The following is a 16,605-nucleotide window of genomic DNA, read 5'->3' as shown; positions in this document are numbered from 1 at the left end:
AAAACAGAGAATGCGTTAATAGTATTAATAGTTAATATTTAATAGTTAATAGCGGGTCAACCACACTTCATTTATTATCTTATTTAATAGATCCTACTGTTATCCCTGTTTTAGAGAAAAAGAAATTGAGAGGTTTATGGGGCTCCTCAATGACAATACCTCCCAATAGGAGTGGGCCAAGCACTCAGCAGATATTCTCATTTAATCCTCACCACAAACCAGTGAGAGGGAACCATTATGCCCATTTTCTCCAGGTGAAAACTGAGGCTCAGAGAAGTAGGGAACTTGCCTGTGATCACTAAGTCATGTAAGTGGCGGAGTGAGGGATTAAAATTTGGATGTGTGAGTCCAGAACTTATGTGTTCAACACTGTCTCGCTGCCACCAAGTCTTCTCCACACCTTCCGGGACTCCTGCTCACATAGCCTGAGACCACAAATATCTGCCCACACCTGCACTTCCCTGCCTTTTGCCACACAGGTGAAAACCCAGCCAGGAGCATTCACTGGGTTTAGTTCAGACTTGCCACCAGCGTCTTTCTAGGGCTTGGACAGATGGGCCTGGGTAACATGGGGCCCTGTGTCTTGGGGCTCTGGCTCCCATCCAGACTCCCGAGGTGGGAGGAAACCTAGAGAGGACATTACCACCCTCCACATGCCTTGAGATTTCCCTAAGAGATACAAAGATGTATAAATTGAACAGCCCTCGGGAGGTCTCCTTAAGATCCAGGAAGGTGCTTCTTGCAGGAAAGGATGGTGAGCCCAGCAATTTCAACCAGTGAGACCCGAAAGCAGCAGTCTCTCCAGCTGGGCAGGCTCCCAGTGGCCTTTCTCAGAGGCTCCTCTGCACTGTTACATGAGCAGACTCCATCACTCCCACCCCCACTGCTGTGGAGGTGGGAAACACTTGGAATCCTGAGTCACAGGCAAGGTTCCACTTCACTTTCCCTGGAACAGCAAGTCAAGGATGCAGCCGGCAGTGTATTTGGAAAGGAAGGGCAACTGGAAAGTGAAAAAGAATAGTGCTCATTTCCTTCCCTACCATCTCTTTTATTTTAAAAACATTTTATGCATTTAATTTTTATCACACCATGTGTGATGCACGTTCATTGCAGAAAATACATGTTATGGAAATGAGGTTTATTAGTGTGAGTGTTCCTCCCTTTTTTCTCTCCTAACTTATCCGTCCACCAAAAGGTTTCCAGCTCAGAATCCAATCCCACTTTCCCACTTTCCAGTTTAGAGGGTTCAGTCTTTGCCAGCCCAGTTCCTGGACATTTTGTGATGCACAATCAGAACTGGGGGGAGGGAGTAGTTAGAGAGAGATGTAGAGTCTGAGAGGCTGGAAAAAGGAAGGACTTGGGCAGAGAGGCTAAACTGATCTATTTAATAAAGAACAAGGAAGGAGAGGGAGAAGGAAAGTTAGAAGGGAAAAGTAGGAGGACTTTTATGAAGTATTGCTGTGGGGCATTATGTGAACTCCCCATAATTCCCCAAGTAGAGATTGGAATAACTCTGTATTTTCTGGCTCCAGGATCGTAATTCCTTATTTGCAATTCTTTATTGCAAACCTTGTAGAGCTTTGACCATGTAGAAATCCAGCATTTATTAGGGTTCTATACAGGAAAGTACAAAATATCATTATCCGATAAGTGAAAGAAAATAGTCAAGTATTTATCCTGCCCTTTTTTTTTTTTTTTTAAACAACTATGATTAAGCCTAAGTTCATCATCGACAAATTCTGGCTAACAAATGCAAATGGAATGGTAGAATTACAAAATCACCATTTAGTAACCTCTAATGAGATAATAGATTTAGACAAGGATCATCAGTAATCCAGGGATTCCTAAAACCATTGGGTGGTGAAGGATGGAAGGGAACTTTATAATATCAATAATACTTGAACTCATCAATTAATTTTAACATCACAAAAAGAGAGACACCCAAGAAAACAGAAAACATATGTTCACATAGAAACCTGTATATAATGTCCGTAGCTGCAGCATTATTTGTAATAGTCAAAATGGAAGCAACCCAAATGTCCATTAACTTGTAAGTGGATTTTTAAAATGTGGTATATCCATACAATGTAATATTATTCAGCCAAAAAAAGGGGAATGGGGCTTCCCTGGTGGTGCAGTAGTTGAGAGTCCGCCTGCCGATGCAGGGGACACGGGTTCGTGCCCTGGTCCGGGAGGATCCCACATGCCGCGGAGCGGCTAGGCCCGTGAGCCATGGCCGCTAAGCCTGCGCGTCCGGAGCCTGTGCTCCGCAACAGGAGAGGCCACAACAGTGAGAGGCCTGCGTACCGCAAAAGAAAAAAAAGGGGAATGAAGTACTGATACATGTTACAACATGGATATACCTTAAAAATATTATGCTAAAAAAATATAATGCTAAGTGAACTGAGATACCAAAGGCCACATATTTTATTGTTTTATCTACATGAAATGTCCAGAATAGGCAAATACAGACAGAAAGTAGATTGGTGGTTGCCAGGTGCTGGGGGGTGGGTGGAACACGGAGTGACTGCCAACAGGTACAGGATTTCTTTAGGGGTTGATGGTAATGTTCTGGAATTAGGTAATGGCAGTAGTTGTACAACAGCGTGACTATATTAAAAACCACTGAATTTTACACTGTAATTTTTATGTTATATGAATTATTTTTCAATTAAAAAATAATATCTAGAAAATTAAAAAGAGAGAGAGAGAACCAAAAATTATGTGTCTCTTGATATATTGCAGAAGCAAGTACATAGCATGACCTTAAAAGTGAACCTGAATTTGATCAAACCTGTAGGTATAAAAGTGAGTTTGGGGGCTTCCCTGATGGCACAGTGGTTAAGAATCCGCCTGCCAATGAATGGGACATGGGTTCGAGCCCTGGTCCGGGAAGATCCCACATGCTGCGGAGCAACTAAGCCTGTGCACCGCAGCTACTGAGCCTGCGCTCTAGAGCCCGCGAGCCACAACTACAGAGCCTGCCCACCACAACTACTGAAGCCCACACACCTAGAGCCTGTGCTCCATAGCAAGAGAAGCCACTGAAATGAGAAGCCCGCGCACCACAACGAACAGTAACCCAGACTCGCTGCAACTAGAGAAAGCCCGCATGCAGCAATGAAGACCAAATGCAGCCAAAAATAAATGATAAAAATAAATATTAAAAAAACGAGTTTATAGGAAATTCACGGGATAGAAGGACATAGTAAATAACATTATGAGGGGAAAAAAATGCAATCTGTCAAATCTAAAAGTGGGGAATTCTTCAGGACAAGTAACTTGGTTTCTTCAATAAATAAATAGCAAGGGAAACTAATATGAATGAAAAGAAACTTAAAAGACATATCAACAAATGAAAAATGTGGTCTTTTTCAGGTCTTGATTCAAACAAAGGAACTTAAAAAATACTCATAAAGATATATACTGAAGTATTTTCAGATGAAATTAGGTAATGTCTGGAATTTGCTTCAAAACAATCCAGTGTGTAGTAGCAGGGAGTGCAGAAGGCAGTGTAGACGAGTCAAGACCAGCTGTGAGTTGACAGGTGTTGAACTGATGGTTAGATACAGAGAAGTTCATTACACTACTCCCTCCTACTTTTGTGAATGTTTGAAAATTTAAACACACACATAAAAATGAGGCTTGATTTTTCCATGAAATTGGGGCATATTTAAAAGTTATATGTTATTTAAAGGAAAATGGGCTAAGGTCAAATAATTGAGTTTGAGGTCACTCGTGCTTTATTGAAAGCTGAAATTAAAGAGCATGTGTAAAATCTGAATGACCAAATTATTCTTATCATTATTGTTATTATTGCAATAACTAAATTGGAAATGGAGCGGGGGGACCAGGACCCTCCCAAGGAGGCAGGAAGCAGTGCAGCCTTTCGAACACCCAGAAACACAGTCAAACTAAGTTGTTGGCCTTCTGGCCCCAACCTGCTTTTCCAGCCCCGTTTCTTGGCCCCCCTCCTTTCCTTGCTCTCAGGCCACACCACCATTAATTCACAGGTTCCTGAACACCTTGACTTCCTTGCCTTTGTACTTGTTATTGCCTCTGCCTGCAAATCCCTCTCCTGTGAACACCCCATCTTCCTCCTACACCCTGTTCGCCTCCTCCGTCATAGGATTAGTCACTCCCTGCTCCATACACACCTCTATCACACTGTGAGGCAATTATTTATTTCTAAATCTCCCCCCACCCAATTCTGTGATGGCCCAGACTCTATCTTGTTTATCTCTGCATGCTCAGGGCATGACAGAAAGCAGGTAGCATTTGGTGAATGTGTTTTGGATAACAGACTGACTGAGTAACTGAGGAGCAGCATAGACTTTGGATGGCCCAGTGCTCTGTGTGGCCCCAAGAAATTTACTCAGACTTGGGCTCTCTCCCAAGATATGCCTGCTAAACTGGGGTACAACAAAGCAAACAGTCTGATCCAAGAATAAACAACAAGATCACCTGGTTAACACCAACCCAGTTATAAGTAAAAGAAAGAAGTTTAAGAGAAAAACTTGGAGCCTAGTAGTATGCATGAATTGTGTATTGGAAATAGGGAGAGATAATTTGGTGATGGGGGCAAGAACTCAAGAGTCCTGTGAGAAATAGGGTGGCAAGCTAATAAAACAACACTGCTTTTTGACTTTTAAAAAACCTACAGCCCCCCAATATAGAAGCCAGCAGCAGCTCCCTGATGCTTCTATCCTGCCAGCCCCAACGGACAATCCACCTACAGGGAATATTAAACAGCCAACCTGTGTCCTCTCAGCAAAGAACCTAGAGCTCTGAGTCACTACAAAATCTTTCCCTTCTTTTCTTTTTAGCACTCTTAACACCTTACAACTGAAGGAGCACATCTGTGCTGGGGGAGAAAATACTCCATCAGAGGAACTTCCTAAAGATGACTACATCATACCAGATTCTAGAAAATAATTATTTGCTTACCTAATCTTATTTTTTCTTTTTCTTTCATAAATACTTTCTTCTGATGATTTTTTAAAAACTTGCTTACTTGGAAAATACAGAAAACTACATGAAATGAAATTAAAATTTCCCATAATCCCATCAGAAATAACATTAACATTTGATGTATGCGTGTGTGCATGTGTGCATTTTATGTAACTGGAATCATGTCATATAGAGTTTTATATATTTACCACTTAGTAGTATATTTGGGTATTTTTTCAGGTCAATAGTTATTTTAGAACATGATTTATAGTGACTGCCTAGTAGTCCATCATATAACAATTTACTTCAGCCATCACCCATAGGACATTTATGTTGTTGCCAGTTTTTCTCCATTGCGAATAATACACTGTAATTAACAGCAATCCTGGAAGAACTGCTAGGTCAGAAGGCATGCACTTTTTTTTTAAGACATTTATTTATTCATTTTGGGCTGCATTGGGTCTTCGTTGCTGCACATGGGCTTTCTCTAGTTGCAGAGAGTGGGGGCTGCTCTTCCTTGCCGTGTGTGGGCTTCTCATTGCGGTGGTTTCCCTTGTTGCAGAGCACGGGCTCTAGGCGCATGGGCTCAGTAGTTGTGGCTCGTGGGCTCTAGAGTGCAGGCTCGGTAGTTGTGGCGCACGGGCTTAGTTTCTCCTCGGCATGTGGGATCTTCCTGGATCAGGGATCAAACCCGTGTCCCCTGCATTGGCAGGCGGATTCTTAACCACTGCGCCACCAGGGAAGCCCCGGCATGAAGTTTTATAAGGCTTTTGGTGCATGTTGTTGAATTGCCCTCAAGAAGGCTTATACCAGTTTATTCTCCCTCCATCAGTGTGTGAGACTTTCGTGCATCCACGGGCTATCCCTCAATCTACCATGTGTAAAAAAGGTAAGGTGTTTCTATATTTCTCACAATTGATATATATTTCATAATCAGAAAAAAAATCATGTTCTTTTTTTAAAGAAAAAGAAGTTTTCCCCATTAAACAGATGGGAAACCTGAGGCCCATGGATGAATAACTTTTAAAGTCTTGCTTTTTGAAGCCTGACAGTTGGGTCTAGGAGATTGAAAAAAAGTATTTCTGGATAGAACCAAGATGCTTCTGAGAAGAAAATTCTAAGGACCTTGGCAGTTTCAGTAGCCAAGAATGAAGTCTGGCTCTGAAGAGAATGAAAGATGGCTCTGAGGAGACAATCAGGGGAGTCATCACAAATTTGAGGGGACAAACTTGGTTCTGAGGCCGCTGGAATGGGATCGGAAGCAGTCACCACTCCAGAGTTTCTGTTTTATAGAGACTTGGGGCAATCAAATTTGCATTTGCATCATTCATAGGATATTGAGAACACTCCCCAAAGTACTGCTTGGCCTCATCACTGATCTAAGAAGACTTACAAATGGGCCAGGTCGGGTGGACCTTAGAGTATTAAATAGGTGGTTCTGAGAAGACAGTTTAAGATGGATGATTGGTGTTGAGGTGACTGAAAACTGTTTTTTTTAGTTTGTTTGTTTTTTTGCCGTACGCGGGCCTCTCACTGTTGTGGCCTCTCCTGTTGCGGAGCACAGGCTCCAGACGCGCAGGTTCAGCGGCCACGGCTCACGGGCCTAGCCACTCCGCGGCATGTGGGATCTTCCCGAACCGGGGCACGAAGCCGTGTCCCCTGCATCAGCAGGTGGACTCTCAACCACTGTGCCACCAGGGAAGCCCTGAAAACGTTTTTTTTTTTTTTTTTAACTACTTATTTCAAGACTTAGTATTTTTTTTTTATGAATCAGTTACATATATACATATGTTCCCATATCTCTTCCCTCTTGCGTCTCCCTCCCTCCCACCCTCCCTATCCCACCCCTCCAGGCGGTCCGAGCTGATCTCCCTGTGCTATGCGGCTGCTCCCCACTAGCTATCTACCTTACGTTTGGTAGTGTATATATGTCCATGCCTCTATCTCGCTTTGTCACAGCTTACCCTTCCCCCTCCCCATATCCTCAAGTCCATTCTCTAGTAGGTCTGTGTCTTTATTCCTGTCTTAACCCTAGGTTCTTCATGACATTTTTTTTGAAAACTGGTTTTGATAAGGCAGCTGGAGATTCACTCTCTCTGACAAGCCAGTTTGAAGGAATTCAAAGTTGGTTCTAAAGAGATTCAAAGGTGTTTGGCAGGTTGGGGTGGTTTTGTTTTTTGTTCTCCCAGATCCCCTCCATATGCTCTGGACCAACTTAACCCCAGTAGGTGCTTCATTAATTTGTTCAATAAATGAGGCCCAGTTTTGTTCTCAGGAGTTTGGTCTTTGGATCTGAAAAGATTCTAGGATGAGAAGTTGGTTATGAGCAGAAATGAGCTTCTGAGGAGGCTGAGATAATTTTCTCTGAGGCGGGCACCCACTTATGGTTCTGTGGAAATGGCGACTTCTGGGTTTGTCTGGGAACTCAGGAGGCACTCAGGCCCAGGTGGGCAGCCTGATTTACCTGGGTCACAGGGCTGGGAGAACACAGATTCGTTTCCATGCATTTGCCTCCCCAGATTTACTAAACCCCCTCCCTCCAAATGAGTCCCAAGTGAGAGCCTTAGGAGGGCCTCCCTCCCCACTATCCCCAGGCCTGCTCTTTGGACTCTAGTTTGCAAATCAGCGTCATGGTCTTAGAGGGCTATGTTCTCCCAGCAGAGAGGCTGGTCAGAGCCCAGGCCAGGACAGCCAGCAGGAGAGAGGGCTCAAGAGGGTCACCCCCAGGGAGGGAGGACAGGTCTGTAGGGCGGAATGAGCACTGGGAAGTCTACCTGGGGAATGGGCACTAGAAGACAGGAAAGGAAAAGATTTTAAAAATCTAGATGTAGTGAGGTATAAAGGGTTTAAAAATAGCTTTATTTACATACCATAAAATTCGTCCATTTTAAGAATACAATTCAATGACTTTTAGTAAATTTCCGGAGTTGTTCAAACATAACAGTTCATTTTTAGAACATTTCCATCATCCCCAAAATAAGAAGCTGATTTGCAGTCAAGATCTACTCTTTTTTTTCTCTTTTTAATTTATTTTTGGCTGTGCCCCTCCGCATGCAGGACCTTAGTTCCCCCACCAGGGATCAAACTTGCATCCCCTGCAGTGGAAGCACAGAGTCTTAACCACTGGACAGCCAGGGAAGTCCCTCAAGATCTACTCTTACCCCGAGCCCCTGGCAACTACTAATCTGCTGTCTATAGATGTGCCTTTTCTGGACATTTCATATAAATGCAACCATACAATATGCACCTAACTTTTTTTATTATAATGTCTTTAAGGTTTATCCATGTTGTAGCACACATCCATATTTTGTCCCTTAATGATTGCAGAGTGGTCTTTCGTTGTTTGGATCTGCCACACCTTACTTATCCATTCACCAGTTGAATAGACATTTTGACTTGTTTACACTTTTTGGCTCTTATGAATACTCGCATCCATATCTTTGTGTAAACATGTTTTCACTTCTCTTGGGTAGATAGCCAGGAGTGGAATTGCTGGGTCGTATGGTAAGTGTATGTTTAACTTTATAAGAAATGGCTAAACTGTTTTCCAAAGTGGCACCTTTTTACATGCCTACCAGCAATGTATGAGGGTTCCAGTTTTTTCACATCACCAACACTTGTTATTGTCTGTCTGAAAAGGGTAACTGTTAAGGATAATCTTCTAAAATAAAGCAAGTCACCCTCTCCCCACACCAACCCCAACATATACCCAGGCAGGCAGCAAGTGCCAGTTTATCAGAGTTGGGAACCCACCCTCTGACCCCCACTGCCTTTTCACCCTCAGGCTGCTGCACAGTCCCAGGCTCCCTGGGCCCAAAGAGGAGAGAGAAAAGATGCAGTTGCAAGACTATCTCAGAACTGAGGGGTGGGAATGTGGTAAGATAGGGTTTGTGATAACTAGTGAGTGAGTGGGGCCCATGTTCTAGAAAATCCATCCAGGTAAGATCCCCCAGGAGATAGTAACAAAATGCAACGTGTACAGATAACCTCTCAGGACTATCTCCCGGGACAATTTCCCACACCATCTGATCTTAGCCCCTTCCTCCTTCTGAGGTACGAGCACCTCATCAGTGTGTGGCCCACCATCCACCAGGCACCTTTTCTCCTTAGAAAAGTATTGCTGAGGACTTAAGGACATTTGCCAAACTGAATAAACAATGACATATAAACAAGCATACCTTATTTAGCCCCAGACATATTACCAAGAAGATATAAACAAACGGGACGGAGTTTGAAATAGAGCAATGAAGATGATGAAGGGGCTGGCTCCGTTTCCATGCAGAAAGATTAAATGAAGCAAAAAATTTTTAGGAGTCTGGGCCCTGACTCTGTGAGTGGGGGGGGGGGAAGGGGGTGATTATTGCTTTGAGTAAGAGAGAGGGGAGTAAATGGGGACGTGGTGGGAAGAAGGTGCCAGAACGGGGGGGCTCTGGAGTGAATGGGCCCACATCCACACAAAGACTTGTACTCAAATGCTCAAAGCAGCTTTATTTCTAATAGCCCCTAAAGGGAACCAACCCCAACGTCCATGCACAGGTGAGAAGGTGAGCAACTTGTGCTATAGCTGTGCAGTGGAATACTGCTCAGCAATAAAAAGGAGTGAACTATTTATACATGCAACAACATGGATGAATCTCAAAATAACAATGCTAAGTGAGAGAACCCAGACCAAAACGAGTACATACAGAATTATTCAACTTGTATGAGACTCCAGAAAATGCAAACTGATCTATAGAGTGACAGAAAACAGATCAGCGGTTGCCTGGGGACAGAAGTAGAAGAAGGAAAGACGTCCAAGGGGTGTGAGGAAAGTTTTGAAGGTGATAGATATGTTCATTATCTTAATTGTGGCGATGGTTTCACCTGTGTACACATGTCAAGACTCATCAAATTGTACACTTTACATGTACCTCAATTGTATTTACATCAGTTTTGTGTACTTTTATATGTACATCAAGTGTACCTCAATAAAGTCATAATAATAGCAGTAATAATAATAATAAACAACCTAAGTACTGAGGAGAATGGACTTATGGGAGGGCTTCCTGAAAAAGGAGATGAGATAGTTTTACTTGGATCTGAGAAGCTGAGCCACCAACTTGACTTAAGAGAACATTATCGAGTAAGCTTTGCCTCAAAAGGCTCTCCTAGGTTCCAGTACTGGGAAAAGGGAGATGGGATGAAAAATCACTGAAGTGGAGGGCTAGATTTGCTATTTGGGTGCAAAATCTTATTAGCACCCAAAAGCGTATGGGTAGAATGTTGACATCTTACTTGCTCATACCTGCTTCTTTTAGACTTGGTCTCATTCCCCTTAGGACCACTGGGATCTCACTCTGCCCAATCTTCCCCTCTCAAGTTGCATTAAGTGTCGCTGCACCAGGGAAAACAGCAGAGGAGAGAGGGGAACATTGGAGAGAACCCCTCTGACTCCATTGCACCCGTTCCTGACTCCATTTCTTCCTGGGGTGTGGGAGCTGTAAGTGGGGGCAGGTAGAAGGAAGCACACCTCAAACCCAGCCTGACAATAGAAGCTAAGCTCTGCCTTTCTGAGTGCTTAGAATCTTTCAAAATGAATGAGGCTGAGCATTCCTGAAATTTAAGAGAAAAGAGTACCTCTCAGATACTAAGAGGTCAGGGTCAAGAGTCCTTAGGACCTGGTTTTCTTTTGCTTCAGAATTGAAACCTGTCCTTCGCTGGCCGAGTTCCCTTGCCCTCTCTCCTCTTCCACCCCATTCCTCTCTGTCCCTCTCCACATCCCTGAAGCCCTAGAAAATGTCCCCAGGTAGCAATCAATTGTTCAACACTATCTGGGTTCCTTCCCAAACCTCAGCCTTTATGATGATGCGAGTTTTTATCAGCACTGCCCTGTGCCCTTGGTTTTAGATTTCCCTCACAGGAGCAGGAGTTAAAGTGAACACTTTCCTTTTTCTTTACACTATAGGACCTTAAAATCAGGCAATTATTGAGTCTTGGCCTATTTAAACCATGCAAAGAAACTTAAATTTCAACTGTCAGAACCTAAAGAAACCCTGGTGACAGGACTAATAATAATTAGCTGGCAGGCTTGGCATCTGCATCAGAATCACCTGGCATGCTAGTTATCAAGGCCAGTTCCAGGACCCCATTCCAGACCTCAGGAATCAGATGCTCTGGGAATGGGGCCTAGGAATCTGATTCTGATGCACTGTAACAATGTAGGAGACCCTTTGCTTTAAAGGAACAGAGTGAGTCTTTTTGCTCCTTCTTTCATATTTTATTCTTGCCATGTTTTTTTTTCTTGGGAGCCTGTGATGAGAGATTCTTAAGAATGTGTAACAGGCATAGACTTGTTTTCCTGGGCCTAGAGTAAGATGGGGAGGGGAGGTGGGGCTGGGAAGAGGTGTGCCGATGCAAATATTGTCCCATCAGGACGTGGTGATTTTGCCAGGAGGCTACAGGGATGTGCCCGTTGCTAGAGAAGGTGGCTTTGTTCCCCGTGTTCCAGGCTGAGGATTCTGGTGTCATGGGAAAGGGCAGAGATCAAACACTGCTGGTGCTTGAGGGGTAGAATGGAAGAGAAAGAATTGGGTTGATGCCAGGGGATTGCTGGAATTCCCCTGGCTCGGGGAGAGGTGTGGGTTGGTAACCAGGGAGACCCTTGGGGGAGGAGAAGGTGTGGAGGTAGGTTAGACTTCGATTTCATTCAGGGCCTGATATCCATACTGGATAGAGGGGATACTTCATTGTCCTTGATTTTGGGGTCAGAAGTTGGGAAGGGAGCCAAGGCTTGGGAATTCCAGGACACCAAATCTATTGCACCCATCTGACCAATGGAAGGTGGTGTCTGACCAATTCACAGAAGACTCATATCAGGGTTGGAAGTAGTGCTTCCATTCAGTAATCCATCCATCCATCCTCCCTGTCTCACACACAAAGCAAGCCAATTGGGCCGACTTCCACTTACTTTGCCAAACTCAACTTTTCCACCTTTCCTAAGCCCCTGGGTGGGTTGAGTGTCCTTTGCAGTACTCCCAGAGAGCCTCATGCTTGCCCATGTTATATGACCTAGCACCATGTTATAATTTTTGGCTTCATCTCTATCTCCCCAACTGACAATGTGCCTTGTTGTCATGGCCAGCTCAAGGCCTCTCACAGAATAGACAGATGCTCACAAGCCCACGAGAATTGCTCTGGCTGTGAGTGTGGACCCTCTGGGGGCTGGGGCCAGAGGAACCTAGCACTTTAGGCCTCCTGCATAGTGGGGACAGACTTAGTCTAGGTGGAACAATAGACACCAGGCCAGCCTCCTGCCCCCTCTGCCCTGTGTCACAGGAGGCTGCCAAGGATCACAGCTCTAGCTGGCAAGTAATGAGATTTTCTCCTGGAAGGATTCTTGGCTTGATAACTGGTCCTTGCCTCTTCTAACCTTCTTCGATACCCTCAGGCTTCTGGGGACATGGAGGATGGGAGGAAGAGTCTGAGGCAGCCCCAGCTTTTACTGTTTCCCAAAGCCCTCTGCCCACCCCTTATCTCCCCCAGGTGTATAGGGCAGGGATTCCCAAGAACACAGAATTTCCCTACCCTGGGTAGAGATGGAGGCAGGGCTGGTCAGACATTTGGGGCTAGAATGGTGCTACCTCTGGCCACACATGTTCCACCTCTACCTCTGGCCTTTTTTAGCTTTCACTAACCAAGATAAGCCTGAAGCCCACCAGACTGAGGAATGGGCCCAGTATCAAGAAGAGGAGACCCAAACCCAATTCTCGAAGAATTCACTCCAGCGACACACAGTGGGCACGTCTCTGGTTGGAATATCCTTGTCTCTGGAAAAGCCCCTCAAACCCCTCGATAGAGACGGCTACTACAGAGGCCTCCCCCTAGCCCAGGAAACACACCCAACCACAGCTATTTTATTTTCCTTTTAATTTTTCTGAAGGATATACACCACATATCCCATGGGCAGTAAAGCGCATTCAACGTGTTTATAAGCCAAACAGTCACTTTGTTTAAGCAAACACAAGTACAAAGTAAAATAAAACCACAAAATAATGAACTGCATGTTCATAACATACAAAAATTGCCGCCTACTCAGTAGGTAACTACAACATTCCAACTCCTGAATATATATATAAATTTACATTTTCAGTTAAAAAAATAGACTTTTGAGAGTTCTGATTTTTAGATTTTGTTTTCTTACATTCTGGAGAACTGAAGCTCAAGCTCAGCCCTTTTCCTTATTTTGCTCCCAAAGCCTCCCCTGAATCACCACTCCTTGCCCCCCTTAAGGCTAGAGGTGAGCACATCCCTCACAATTGCACATGTCAAGCCGTCAGCAAGGCGCATCACACAAAAGGCACCAAGACGTGAAACTTTTTAAACCAAAAGGACAAAAAAAAACCCAAACCTTTCAAAAAAAGGAGAAAAACCAAGCCATATTTTGCCACATGTGAGAGTACAGTCGGGCAATATTTACAAAAAGGTTAACAGAACAACACTCTGAAACATGCTCTGATTAATACCGAGAATTGCTGTTTCAAAAAAAGCTTCAAACTTAATTGTCACAGCATCATCACAAAACAAAGGATCACCATTGGTTTGCTTGGCTTTTCTTTTTTTTTTTTCCCCCAAAGTGAGGATCTAATTCCAAATAATACAATAGAGTATGCAAATTATTTCACATCAAGAGTACCCCAAGAAAAACAAAATCCATGGCACAGACACTGTACAAGAGTACAAGGCTGGACTCTGAGGGGCCCAAACCCCATTTTGCCAACTTGATTTTCTAGCATTGAAGGGAGCAAGGGGTCAGGCATACGATGGAGATGATACTGAAATGATATATCCAAAATCCATGCAAATCAAGTTCTTTGGATAGAAGTGAAGACCTTGCACATGGCTGTTTCAGGCAGCTGAAGTCAAAGGGAGTAGGTCCTGGGGAGGAAAGGGAAGTGGACAGAAAGAATTGTTGGCCAACAGACCTTCCACAGCGACCCTGGGGTCAAGTAGAGGAGGATTTGGCTCTGAGAACCTCCATCTGACTTAAGAGGAGCCCCCTCCTATGGCCATCTCCTCCTCCCGTCCTTTAAGTCTCTTGTGTTTCATTTTCTCCCTTTTTCCTTTCCTTTCAGCAAATTTCAATTGTCCTGGGAGAAAACGTGGTCGTCATGTCCGAAAGCCCTGTGGAGGCGCTGAAGGAGTTGGTGACAGCTGAGGAAGGGAAGCTGCTGACCTGGGCAGGGAAAGCAGGAGGAACGGAGGAGTATGTGGTAGCCACGGAGGGTGACGGGAAACCACTGTGCACAGGCGATGGGTAGGTCGAGGAGCCGGGAGAGGAGTAGGAGGTGGGCACGGGTGATGGGTATGAGGTGGTGGCTGGGGATGGGTAAGAGGTAGCCACTGGGGATGGGTAGGAAGGGAGAGAGGAGGTAGCGGCAGAGGCCACACTTTTGTCTGCTTTCTTGTCCTTCTGCCGCAAGTGGATTTTGGTATGCCTCTTGCGTTCATCACTCCTGGCAAACTTTCTCCCACAGATGTCACAGGCGAATGGCTTCTCGCCTGTGTGGGTGCGGATGTGGGTGGTGAGGTGGTCGCTGCGGCTGAAGTTGCGCATGCAGATGCGGCACTGGAAGGGCTTCTGGCCCGTGTGGATGCGGATATGGCGGGTGAGCTCGTCTGAGCGAGAGAAGCGGCGGTCACAGGACTCCACGGGGCAGGCGTAGGGGCGTTCATGGGGGGGAGTCTTGCTGGGTCGGTTGGGGTACTTGCGCATGCGGCTGGGTTTGATGAGCTGGGACTGGTAGGTGGTGTTGAGGGCCTTCAGGTCCTGGGAGCCCGACTGTGTGGCAAAGGCCTTGATGGTAGAGAGTGGAGTGAGCGAAGGCTGCTGGGTACGGCTCTCCAGGCCCTGGAAGGGTTTCTGGTCTGGGGTGCCCAGGCCCAGGTCCCCCTGCTGTTGTGGAAACAGATAGTCAGGGATCATGGGGACCTGGAAGCCACCCTTGGCAGCAGGGTAGGCAGGAGGTGGGTACTGAAGCGCGGTGCCTGCTGAGCCTGGAAAGGCCTGACCTTGTGGCTCAGGGAAGATGTCGGTGTTAGGTGTGGGGAAGGTGGGTGCCGCTGAGTAAATAGGGCTGCTGTCGTTGGACTGCACTGCGCAGCTCAGGGGTGGGCTCTGGGAGGCAGAGGAGGAGGCCGCTGGAGATGATGCTGAGGATGAGGTGGCTGGGGGGTTGGTCATGCTAACGAGGCCGCTGACCAGGCTGAAAAGGGGCTCAGGCCATAAGGTGTTGCCACTGTTGGGTGCAGGCTCCAGAGAGAAGCGGCCAGTGTAGGTGATGGGGGGCAGCCGGGTGGTTTGGCTGGGGTAACTCGTCTCCACTAGAACCTTCTCGTTATTCAGAGTGATGTCAGGAAAAGACTCTGGCAGGAGAGAGAGAGGGAGGAGGCCTGGTTACTGGAGAGCAATCACTGGAGGGCGAGGAGGACCCACGCTGCCAGGCGAGAGGTCGGGCCAGCTACCATTGACTCTTGAGCTGGTTAATAATTGATAGCAGCAGATTGCAATGTTCCTGGACCCGATCCAGAGGCAGAACCCATTTCAACAACAGCTGACGCAAATACGGAGAATCCCCCTCCACTGCAGCTCCCAGCGTTCCGCAGCAGGAGCTGCGAGGGCGAGGGATTCCCGCCAGCACCCCCTCGGCCACCGCTAGTGCGCGACCCCTACCCGGGGCTGCCGAGACATCCCTGGCCAAGGATCACGGTCCTTCCCTGGGGACAGGAGGCAGGCTAGCCTTCCTGGAGGCGGAGGGGGCGCAGCCCTGCTCGTCAAAACAAGCCCTCCCCCCTCCCCCCACCCCCGCAGCCCCACAGCTCTCCTTCCAAAACAAAAGCTGGCTCCCCTGTGCACCGTTAAGGACGAGGAGGGGGTGGGGGGATGTCCCCAGGCATTCCTCTAACACAGGACCTTGGGGATGACAGGAATGGAAGGGAAACCCCACTTGCATCCCTTAAGTCCAGAAGCACTGCCGCGGTGAAGGGGCGCTGCAAAGGCCGTGGGGAAGGACCAGACTCCAGGATGGTGGCGAAGGGGCTAGCCCTCGACGTAGGCCACAGCTTACCTGCGGTCAGGTGCTCGTAGGGCTGCTCGCCCGCCTCCCCCTGAGGGTTGAAGGCGCCGCCGCTGCTGTTGCTGTTGCTGCCGCCCCCTCCACCTCCACCGCCCCCGCTGCTGCTGCTGTTACCGCCGCTGCCCTCCGGGGCCCCGGAGGCACCGAGGAACTGGGGAGCCCCATTGCTCAGCAGCATCATCTCCTCCAGCTTAGGATAGTTGTCCATGGTGGGCGAATGAGGAAAGGAGCCAAAGGGGTCGGAGATCTGCAGCGGGGACATCAGCTGCATCTCGGCCTTGGCTGCCGCCATCCCGGACTGGTGGGCTGGAGAGCTGGTGTTGGGGCAGGTGGGCGCAGCCCGGGGCAGGAGCTGCGGGGGACACCTCTCGGGGGCCTGGCCAGGTCACATGCGGGGCGCGGGGCACACTGTGGAGAGCGCAGGTGGGGTCTGCCGGCTCGCCCTCGCCGCCGGCCGATGTAGACGCGGCGCGGCTGCCGAGGCTGGGGTAGGGGCCGGTCCTGCGGCGGAAGCTGGTGGCAGCGGCGGCGGCAGCTGGCGGCG

At 47.0% G+C, this 16,605-nt stretch overlaps 1 protein-coding gene across 1 annotated transcript; it reads right to left on the bottom strand.

Moving 5' to 3' along the window:
* Window positions 1-12,838: 12,838 nt before the first annotated feature.
* EGR1 (early growth response 1) lies at window positions 12,839-16,605 on the bottom strand. Its single transcript, XM_060143685.1, has 2 exons — window positions 16,053-16,605; window positions 12,839-15,351 (listed from the first exon to the last, which is right to left on the bottom strand). Exons 1-2 carry the CDS (start codon window positions 16,351-16,353, stop codon window positions 14,057-14,059), a joined length of 1,596 nt encoding a protein of 531 aa, XP_059999668.1. The 5' UTR covers window positions 16,354-16,605; the 3' UTR covers window positions 12,839-14,056.

The sequence above is a fragment of the Lagenorhynchus albirostris genome, chromosome 3, assembly GCF_949774975.1.
Source record: "Lagenorhynchus albirostris chromosome 3, mLagAlb1.1, whole genome shotgun sequence".
NCBI classification, from domain to species: Eukaryota; Metazoa; Chordata; class Mammalia; order Artiodactyla; family Delphinidae; genus Lagenorhynchus; species Lagenorhynchus albirostris.
The sequence above is the reverse complement of the archived record's forward strand: the minus strand, read 5'-3'. Positions and strand labels throughout refer to the sequence as shown.

Coding starts and splice junctions, on each gene's coding strand:
- EGR1 (XM_060143685.1), bottom strand. CDS start 16,353: ATGGCGGCAGCCAAGGCCGAGATGCAGCTGATGTCCCCGCTGCAGATC. Junction 15,352..16,052: donor CTACGAGCACCTGACCGCAG/GTAAGCTGTGGC, acceptor CTCTCCTGCCAG/AGTCTTTTCCTGACATCACT.